Below are 11199 nucleotides of genomic sequence, written 5' to 3'. Positions count from 1 at the left end.
TCACACCTGGCAATGCCAGGGGACATCGCCAAATTAAAAAAAAAAGAAAAAAGAAAAAAAGGAGAGGAGAGAGAATGGCAAGAACTTCATTGCATTCAATTTGGCCTAATTTCTTGATAATAGTTTCCTATTAGATTTTCTGATTAATACTGATGGCTCTTACCTAGGCAGTGATAATTAGGTTTTGATCTATTGTGACATTAATGATCACAATCAGTTGACTTTGAAATTGTTTTAATTAATGGTTCTTCCCCTGTCGGCTGCCTCCAGTGCAGGTTCTGTCCCTTCCCCCACCACCTTGTTTTAACTCCTTCTCTCACTGACCTCAGAAACAAATATAGCATTGGAGGGTCTCTTTCTTCCCATGAACCAAGATTTTAAACTATCTTAAAATATTTCTCTGACAGAGGAGCAACATGTGATGATGTTAGGTGAAATGAGGACCAGGATAAAAAGCAAGAAAACACGCTCTCAACGAATAGGAAACATTCCATCTTAGAAAACCACCACAGTCAAGCATGATGTTAAAGTGGCAACGACAAGCCTGAAGTAACTCTAAAAAGACGAGATGAGGTAGTTTAAAATCCAAGAAATCCAGCGCAAGCAAAAAGAAACTAGAATTTTTATGAAGCTATCCAAGGAACCTTCACACTTGAGTCAACTTTCAATTATCCAACTCTCAATTATGCAGGCAAAGTAGCATTTTTCCTGTGATCACATGGTCAGAACTAGGACATTTCTTAAGGCCAGACTGTTTCTTCACAGGGCTAGGCCTCACCCTGGACCTCCCTAGGCTGATTAAATCCGAAACTCTGGGTCATGTGTATTTCTGGGAGAGGTTTCCACATAAGTGCCACAAGTCTCTGCTTAGAAATCCCCATCTTGAGGTGTTAAATAAAACCACACTGCCCAGAACAGATGCCCAGGTGTTACCAGATGTGCCCCAAGCCTTTTTTTTTCTTCTTGGCAAATCTTCTATCATTGGAAAGCATGTCCCTGTTTTAGGCTTCAAGCCAGCCTCATGTTAATTCCTTCAAAAGGGATGAGAAACTGAAAAAGGTGTGAGCAACACTGATGAAGTATCCATAAGGAATACATTTTACAGAACCCACAATACAGCAACAACACGTAACTGGATCTGCAACATAGTTAATACCTTCCACAAGCAAGGATTAACTACCTTTAAATACTTTGGCAAAGAGCCTCAAATAGGGACTGAAGCCAGGGGTTCTCAACCTCCACTCACCTTTCTCTTGCAGTAGCATTTCTAACCAAACCTGTTATCTTTATTTTCTGGAATAAAACAACCCTTTGTTGTGGTCCACCTATGGCCAGTTAGTTCAATTCACCCAAGATCACGTCTTTTCTACACAAGAACCAGTTGTCACCCTCCTACTTTAGGGCCACAAACTATACCAACCAGTCAGTTGTCTCTGCCCTCAAATATAAAATGTGTGCCCATTTGTAGCACTTACTACAATGAACTGGTAGTCGTTCATCCCACACCTGTATGAAAATTCTTTGAGGTCAGGGACTGCATCTGTTTGAACTTGGTATCCCCAGGGCCAAAAAACGTCCGTTGAATGAAATGCATGTTGATGTACACTAAGGTGGCCGGAATGTGGATGGCTCAATAGAAATCCACCATGATTAGTTGGGGGGCAGGCAATTCCGAGCATGTGCTCTTGGGGGCAAGGCTGGTAACATCTCTATTTTTGAAAACTTTTATGATTAGTGGTAAAGCCAAAATGAAACAAATACACTGGGTCCAGACCTTTTCTCTCTCTGACCTGACACAGGTATGCTTGCTTGGTGGTCTAATTACAAAGGTACAGATCTCAACACTCTGAAAACCTAAACCAAAAGGATGGAGTCATGGGTGCAAAATGAGCTTTTCCTTTGACCTAATTTGTGAGAAACCATTTCCACATTTCAAATCTAATGATATAACCCTTCCTGAAGTTCTCAGGTCACTGCGAACTTATTTTAGGTAGGCCCTCAAATTTGAACCCCTAAAGGCAAAAACAATCCCTCCCCAGCCCAAACACGGATCCCTCACTGTACCTTAGGTAAGCTGGGCTACACACAGATCAGACAAAACCACAAGATGAAAATCACAGGCACCTTCCCTGAGGCCAAAGGATTTGGCCTAAAGATAAGGAAATTGGATTGCAGGGAGGCTACAGCACAAGTACGAAGAGTTAAGAAGAACCTAAAACTGCAGGAACTACAGGAAAAAGACCAACTTTTCTTCAACAAAAAAAAGTAGTACGGATATACAGCTGGGGGCCAGCCAAGGACCATACCATAGACTTTCGAGCATTAAGGAACACCACAGGTCCAAATGCTCCCTTGAGCAGATGAAAACCGGACTGCAGGAGGAAAAATGATACGGCTCTCTCCAGGTTAAAAATGGATGCTTCCATCAGGGCTGACGTTCTCTAACAGCTGATCTTAATGTGAGGGGATCCGCCCAGCCCAGGGCTCAGAAAAGCAGCTATGCTGACCTTGGTAGACTCTGCTGGTCAAAGCTCTGCTACATTCTCTGGAAAGAGAAATCCTTGAATGCTGATTTCAAGAAAAAATTCAGCATTAGAAAGATGTTTTGAAAGAGGACTTAACATAAGAAAAATATACTTTGAGCACCTGAGACCTAGATGTTTAAGAGTGCTTATTTAGCCCAGGGCCACTGACTCTTCTGAGAGGAGAAAGCCCCATGAAAGCAGGTTTCTCTTTGAGGCTGCAATCCTCCAAGGGCCTGGACAGCTACTCAACACTAACAAATGCCAGAAGAACAGGCAAGCATCCGTCCCCTTTCTGCTGAGGGCTGATATCTGTATTGGCCTCTGGCTCCCTCTGTTCCTACAGAAGTAGCAGTGGGTAGGCAGGGAGAGAACAAGTTGTTTGGGCAGCACTCAGTACAAGACCATGATTCAGTAAACTGTGGACAGAAAAAGGAATGGAGCGAAGACTGGGGTGATGAGTAGTAGACGATACTGGGGGTTTTTTGTTAAAAGAAATCTGATTTTGATGAATGCCTTACGTATTACCTACAACCCTGGCAACCATGTGTCCCACGTTTCTCAAGACCAGTCTTAGTACCAAATAATTCGGTTGTGTTCTTTGTCCACAGGCTAGATTTGGGCTCTAAAAATATGGTCACTGTACTTTGCTTACATACCCACTGCTCCTGGGAGACACACTCTGGCTACATGGATAAGCTATCATTTTCTCCACCTGCCAACTTAAGAGACCCGGATTACCTCCTCTGTGGCTCTGGCCTACTTCTGTCCTATTCTGGTATACCCTAATTGATATCCTTAGCTACTTGTATGAAAAATCTCTTTTCTGACTATCCTTTCTTTCAGATGCCCATCAGATTAAGTACTAACAACTGTCAACTATCCAGCACTTGACCCAGGCCTTTAATTCCTTCAGAGTTAAGGAAGATGGAGATAAAACCCCTACCCACCTGAGGTATGGGTTATGCGTTCTCACCCAATCACATTACCATTCAGAAGGATTTTCCTGGATGGCTGAAACCAAAAGCTTCATTGTTCCAGTCTGTCATGTCACTGCAGCAACAGCTGTCTTCTCAACCGTGCAGTATAATTTTTGACATAATTTATACAACCACACAGAATTCAATCAGCAGCTGAGCAGGGAAGCAATGTTAACAAATGCTATGAATGGGTATATGATTTGCATATTATTCGGCTCATCTGTGGACTGGAGCAATCTCTCCATTCCCCTCGTTACTCTGAATAATCTAGAAATGGTTGAATGCTCCTGGCCAGACAGCTATATATGTTTTAAAAATCAAAAGCAACCACAAAAACCTCAATGGCTGGTGAACTCTAGAGTTAAGGCTATTTCAAGCATTTATTCTTATCTCCTCAGCTTTGGGCTGGGACAAGGATGCTCAAAACCCTGCTATTTCTTTACTTTTAGTCTTGATTCTCTAGCCCCCTTCAACTACAAGAAAAAAAGGGTAACGAGAAGCAGGGTGTTTCTTGGGGAACAAAGGCAGAGGATATAATCAGAAAAATAATCTCTCAATATAATGGTAAAGCAGGAAGAAGCCAAAAGGGAAGTATTTTGCTGAGTAGGAAGAGGTTGTGTCAACATGCTACTGCCGGGGCCTGTCACTCTCTGAGGTTGATGGTCTTCCATGGAAATGCATCTAAAAAAAAAAAAAGATACAACTAAGAGTTTGAGGATGGAGAAAGGGAAGAGCGTTAATACTTTGGGGACTCTTGGTGGCAAATCCAGGAGTCATCAAAGCAGGACATTTATGATTATAAACACTATGAATACTTAAAATTGATACTGTGGCCAATGGCTCCCCTCTAAGAATTCCCCACTGAAAATAATGGCATGGAGGGAAACTTGGGTCCACTGAGAAGTGAGGGTCAGGTTTGAAGCCTCTTTGGTAACAGGAATGCTTTGGGAGGCCACAAAAGTTGGCAGGGCTGGAGGGTGCCTAGCACCTTGGCACAAGCAAGCACCAGGCAGTCACTCACACCTACATAAATAGATAATCCAAATGGGAGGGATGGAAGGAAATAATACATATATACCATATGTGATCATAAAGACAATTGTACCCTACCCCGTCATCCTCATGTACTAATAGCTACAAATCTCCACAGTCCATAATCTTGTCATTTTATGACAGCCTACACCAACTTGCAGAAGCAGAATCAGGGATCGCTGGGAGACAAGGCCAAAAGTCCTGGGGCTAAAAGGAGTGCCTTGACAAATCTGAATGTAAAATTTCAAGCCCTCCAAAGGATGGAGCTATTCTGGGAGGATGGGTGAGGATGAACAACAGAGGGTGGCCCAGAAGACCACACGAGGAACCCTGTATTCTCCTGGGTACAGCTGAATGAGGCTGGGGAAGCCCCAACACGTAGGCAGTTGCTACTGGCTTTTTAAAAAGATGGGCAACATCTTTTCCAACCCAACATCTCAAAACAAAGGCTAGCTGGTCATCAACATGTTCCAACAGCCAAAGAAAGAAACTAAAATTCATCATCATTATAGCAAAATCCCCCACTAAAAAGCGACCAACCCTGAAAAGATCAAGACTCTAAGGTGATTAAAAAGTTATAACTCATCTTGAGGTCACAGGGGAGCAGAAGGAAGAGAGCAGGGCAAAGGAAAAACTGGTGAGAATTACACACAGTATGTAAATGCCTGGTCTTCACAGAGAGACACCTATCATGAATCAGACCGTCAGTTATGTTACAAGAGAACCAATACCGACATTTCTCCTGTGGAGCACAGTGATAAGCACATTTTTTATGGATGTGTTTAGGATAGAAGGGGGTGGGTAGAGGGAGAGGAGGCAGGGAGGTGAATGTATTATGTACAAAGAGAAATGGCAGAGACCACCCCCTCCTTTAGCTCTTTGCTGTTTCTTTCTCTTTGTTTTCCGCATCCTCAGGATATGCGTGCCACGTCAGTCTCTCTTCATAAAATGCTATCACAATTTGTGGACATTTAACATTAGCTTCTTTTGCAAGAACCAGGTCTGCTTCATCTGTGTCTTTCCTGGAGAGAAAGAATATGAGACTTCAGAACGAGAGGAAGAGCGAGAGTCTGTCCAAACATAGATTTATGTTATTAAATTATGATTTAGCTGACTTTATTTCCTCTCCATCTTGATTTCAAAGGGAAAAGGATCCTAACAGTTCCACACTTTCAAGGAGAAATTTAAGTAAATGAATCAAACTGTCAGTAAATATCATTTAACCACTACATCAGAAAGAAACAGAAGTCTGCAGCTAGAATAGATCGAAAACAGCAGGCTTCAACAAAAGGCTGAAAACTAAACTACTATATAAATTCTGCTCCATAATTTTTATTTGTGTGTACGAGCATGTGAATGCACACACGATCAAGCCTACATTCAGCCCTATTGATTATGCACAAATTGCTCAATCCAGTTTCTGCATCATCTGGATCGTGAAACGGTCCTAACCCCCATCTTGTGGCCTTTTTAAACACTCATCCTTTTGGTCAGAACTGTGGATTGGAACAATAAGAAAACAGAAATTTAAGTCATCAAAGAATGTAAAATCTAGTCACTAAAATGAAATGTAGGAATTAGCTGCAAATTTCAAGTACCCAAGTTACACATGCTCTACTCTCCGGTATAACAAAAAAATCTAGCAAGTTCCTTAACTAACCAGGATCCCAAAACAAGAAAAAAAATATTTTAAATTAAAATTCCACTGAGATGTGAGCAAAGACAACTAACTCCTTCTCTAGAAGACAGAGATGTTGAATTCATAGAGGTGAGCATTATGGATGAGAAGAGATGGGGGAAAACACACAGCTCAGAGCAGCTACCCAAATTTGGACAGTGGTCGAAAAAGCTAGTTAATATGTGAATGTAAGTCGTAAGTCCCATATATGGCTGAGTGGGAAAAGCAGTCAATACAGCTCCTTACTTCAGAGAGAGTATAGTGATTCTTTAAATATAGACTTCTGGGTAATTTACCAGCAAAATTTCGATCAGATAAAATATTAAACCTCTTGACTATACAACTTTTAATGTAATTAGCTTCCTTTGTGGCACTGTAGCACGAACCCTCTATTTAGAGACCAAACTTAAATCACAAGCCCAGAACACTTGGAAACAGAGAGGTAGTGAGGGCCACACCATAAATCACTTTGTCTTTAAGAAACCAAACTGAAGGGAAGTAACCACACTTTCCTTTAAGAGCCATTCCCTCTACCGGATGAAATAACTTGTGCTTTGGCCAGTGTTATTTTTAATGCTTTTCTTTAAGATTATTTTTCTCTTTTAGACATTATTCAGTGGTCTTGGTCTTCAACGATGGCAGAAAGCCTCACTCAACTCCTATCCCATGGCCACAGGCTCATGGTGTGACGGTAAATGATTCAGAACTGTGTAAATAAACGGTTAGGTCACATTTATATTGCTTCCTACCTCAATTCTACCATTCTCTGGTATGTGGGCTAATATAATTAGGCTTCATACCAAAGCTTTACAATGTCTTAAATCCATTCTGAACCATAATTCCCATTTAATACTGACAGTTGGTATCAGTTAACAATTTAGATCACTGACGACCAAAATTCTTAGTTGGGGAATACTCCGTCTTCCCTCCCTATCTTCCATACGAACTCAAGCCACTGGTAAGGAAACACAATCGCAGAGTGAGGCCCAATGTCTCTCACCATTTCATTAGGAACATTAAATCGCCACAGGAATCTGTCGCCCCAATGATCTTTTCTGGTTCCAATCCTCTCTCAAAGCCCCGAGCGATATCATTGCTCTGCTATAAACAGAAGATGAAGAAAGGTTACAGCTTGGAGATAAGAGTAAAAAACCTCCCCATTTCTCAGCTCAACAAAGCACAACCTAAGTTAATATCACCGGACACCATTTTTGTCACCCAATTCATAAAGTTCTTAGAACTTAAATACAATACTGGGTCAGCCAGTGACAATGATGCTAAAAGATATTTTTGCAGGAAGATGCAGTTGTCCTTCAAGTATTCCTTCAAAGGGTTAGGAGTGGTCCCTAAAACTGCGTAATATCCCTTAAAATATTCTGGAGTCATCATCTAGTAACTTCTCTAATCCCCTAATCTAATCTTGATATGATAAACAGACTACCCCTAAACTGTTGCTTCTGAGATGATAAACAAGCCCACCTGAACTAAGTCCTTTTTCATTTTATAAACTTCAAATATAGCACCTCTCAATCTTTATTTTCTAGACTTTTAGTTCACCTAACACTGACCAATATTTTTAATACTTCTTTTCACATAGTCATCTATATTTATGAAAGAACAGAGATAAGAATGATTCAAGGCACTACCATAAAATAGAAAGTTTCTTTCAGAGCTCACATACTGTAATACCCACACACTTGGGGAAGAGGCCCTGATCTGTGCCTATCCCCTCCTGATGGAGATAGGTCATCAGCTTTAGAGAGCAGAACTGGACAGTGATTTAAAACAAACTGATAAATCCTTAGGGGATTATCCAAACTTGGTCAAACTGCAATCTAGATAAGGAGCATAGGGTCTGATTCAGGTATGATGGCACTGGTGAGAGCAAAATGGTGAAATTTTATACAAACCAGGTAATTTTAAAAACCTCATTATGGAGGATAATGCCACTTATCTAGTGGCAACACAAAAAAAGATTCAGAAAGACTGCCTAAGTGAACGAAATCTCTGTCTGATTTTCATGATAAAATCTCTTTGATCTGACATTCACCTTGCTTTCTTCTGAGAGATACATTCAGCATCCAGGTGGTCCCCAAAGATACCAGAACCCACACTGGGAAGGAAATTCCATGCATGAATCAGGGGACATACAGACTCAAAAGCATAGCCTCTTTTGGGGGGTGCTGAAAGGGAGGAGATTCCCAGATGTGCACACAGCTGCTCACAGCTGGAATGCTGGTGCACAAACCAAGTCGTAAATCGTAGCTGGCGGCTGAAAACAGTTTGCCACATAGGGAGGGAAGGGAAGAAAACTGTTCAAGCTGCTGAAAAGGAGCGAGGTGAGGAAAATGCTAAAATCATTACACAGGCGGTAATCTTACATCAGGCATAACGCCGGCTAACAAAGTTCTTCTGCAGTGGTCTAAAGAAAGAAACGAAATCCCCTCCTGCACCTTTAAGATACACAATCACCTATCTTCCCAGCTGCCTACCTGACAGCCGCCAGCACTGCTGAGAATGCTATGGGCCCCCAGATGAACATTACAATGTAAGGGACACGTGGGGTGGTTCTCAAGGTCAGCAGCAACAGAACCTGGCCTAGGAAAAAAACTCTCTGCACTGGCCAGCGTCTCAAAGCCAGGTCGCTTCTTTTGAAAAGGACAGAAGCCTTAGGTTGAGCCAATACACACTATATGTCACAAATAGCTACAGAAGTCTTATGCTGCGTTATTTTTTGGTCTTTTTACTTAGCTAGAAAATGAATCAAATGACAAGAGCCAGAATACAAAGGGCTAAAAAAAAAGGAAAGAAACAAGTCCTAGCTCCTTAGAGAAGGGAAGGCATTCTCAAATTATTTACCAGTACACTGTATCACAATGATATACACACCTCACCAGAATAGGGCAGTTTTGAAAATAAGACTGTAAAACATAAAATTAACTAGGGAAACAAATAAGGAGACAAACAAAAACCTAGAGTCCACTTCCACTGGCAGCCTCCAATCTTTCACTCTTATTTCAATTCTTTTTGGAAAGCTGGTCTCCCATTTTCTTTCCTCGGGAGACCAGGAATCACTTGTGTTAAGTCTCTAGAAAATACTGATGCCTAGGTCTGACCCACAGAAATCTGAATTTAATTGGTCTGGGGTGCATCTTGGGCACTGGAGGTTTTTGAAGCAACCCCCCAGTCCCCTGCCATGACCCTAATGTGCAGCCAGGGCTGAGAACTGATGCTCTAGAAAGATGGGTATCCAAGGAGAATGAAGATAAATAAGGATGCTTATGGCAGTGATGCTAGAAGATTCAGAAGCAGACTTACGCTTTTATTTTATTAAACTTTAAGGGTACAGTACATCCTTCACCACAAAAGGCTTCACAACCTTGAAATAAATGAAAGGAGTGGAAGCTGAGGGGTGGGGTATGTGTATATGTGTGCCCAGAGGGAAAAGATATAGACGAAAAAAGGAGAGAGGCAATAACTGCTTATGGCTAGTTACTTGAGAGCTAAAATTCAGAAGAATTAAGGCAACTGAATCAAACCAAAATTTCATAAACACACTTTTCCAAACTGAACAATAAAAAGATTCAAAAGGAAGATGAAAATTAATTTATTTGGAGTATGTAAAAATATAATAGGATAAAAAGAGAATATACATGCCACTGAACTGTTCACTTTAAAATGGTTAATTGTATTTTATGTGGATTTCACCTTAATTAAAAAACGAAAGAATATAAAGGGTTGAAAGTAAGTGCTACCTTTGGAACAAAAGAAAAGTGAAGCTTTTTAAAAGCTCCTTTATATCCTTAAAAAAATTCACCAAAGACTCTCCCTCTCTAAGATAATTAGCCACTTATTCTTGGATAAGGCACAGAGTAGCTGAACGTTTTATGGGATTTATTTTTGCCACCCTAACGCAATTCAGCGAACACATATTACGTTTCTCACTCATCCAGGAGGGGGCGCTGTGGTCGATCAACATGTCTCCCTGGAAGCTCTTTTGTTCAACAATTTACCTTGCAGGCCATCCTTAGAACAGAAATAACCAAAATAATGCCCTTGTTTTGGAAGGAGGGGTATTGGGGGAGGCAGAATAATAGTTTGCGGGGGGAAAAAGGAGAAATAAAGCTTACCTCTCTCTTTTTTTTGGATTTGATATCATCAGCACTGTTTGAGAAATTGGATTTCCTCTTGTTACCTTCTGACTTCTCCCTGGGTTTGTTATTTTCACCTTCCTTCATCTTCTTATACTTTTTCATAAACTCAGAAATTAGCTCAGGGCAATCCAAGTTTTTCTCGGGTTCCCAAGTATTGTGCTCCCTGGGCAAAAAGAATGGAGAAAAAAGGAAAGAAATGAGGGGGGCGGGGAGGAGAGGGAATCCAATGCCTTTATTTTAAAGACGACAAGTAGGCAAAAAGGAAAGAACCTTGGCTTAAAGGAGATAACAAATTTGATCCTAGGAATCTAACCAAGAGAAAAAATATATCCACAAAAAAAACTTGCACACAATTACTTATAGCAGCATTTTAACAGCCAAAGACAGAAAACAATTCAAATGTCTATCAATTGGTGAATAGATAAACAAAATGTGGTATATCCAGACAATGGAATACTATTTAGCAACAAAAAGAAACACAATATTAATATATGCTACAACGTGGAAGAACCTCAAGAACATGCTAAGTGGGCTTCCCTGGTGGCGCAGTGCTTAGGAATACGCCTGCCAATGCAGGGGACACAGGCTAGAGCCCTGGTCTGGGAAGATTCCACAGGCTGTGGAGCAACTAAGCTCGTGCGCCACAACTACTGAGCCCGCACTCTACAGCCCGTGAGCCACAATTACTGAGCCTGCGTGCCACAACTACTGAAGCCTGCACGCCTAGAGCCTGTGCTCCGCAACAAGAGAAGCCACCGCAATGAGAGGCCTGCGCACCACAAGGAAGAGTAGCCCCCCCTCACCGCAACTAGAGAAAGCCTGCACATAGCAAC

General features: G+C 41.4%; 1 protein-coding gene across 7 annotated transcripts in view; it reads right to left on the bottom strand.

Moving 5' to 3' along the window:
• Window positions 1–217: 217 nt before the first annotated feature.
• Window positions 218–11199, bottom strand: part of CBX5 (chromobox 5) — a 31986-nt gene continuing 21004 nt past the window's right edge. For 6 of the 7 annotated variants that reach the window (XM_060165996.1, XM_060165997.1, XM_060165995.1 and 3 more), the window contains 3 exons: window positions 10343–10529; window positions 7213–7313; window positions 218–5556 (listed from right to left, as the gene is read on the bottom strand). In XM_060165996.1, the coding sequence (XP_060021979.1) occupies window positions 5406–5556; window positions 7213–7313; window positions 10343–10529 (439 nt within the window). In that variant the 3' untranslated portion in view covers window positions 218–5405. The remainder of the gene's footprint in view (window positions 5557–7212; window positions 7314–10342; window positions 10530–11199) is intronic. The other variant, XM_060166001.1, reaches the window with a different exon arrangement.

Source organism: Lagenorhynchus albirostris, chromosome 11 (assembly GCF_949774975.1).
Source record: "Lagenorhynchus albirostris chromosome 11, mLagAlb1.1, whole genome shotgun sequence".
Taxonomy (NCBI): Eukaryota; Metazoa; Chordata; class Mammalia; order Artiodactyla; family Delphinidae; genus Lagenorhynchus; species Lagenorhynchus albirostris.
The sequence above is the reverse complement of the archived record's forward strand: the minus strand, read 5'-3'. Positions and strand labels throughout refer to the sequence as shown.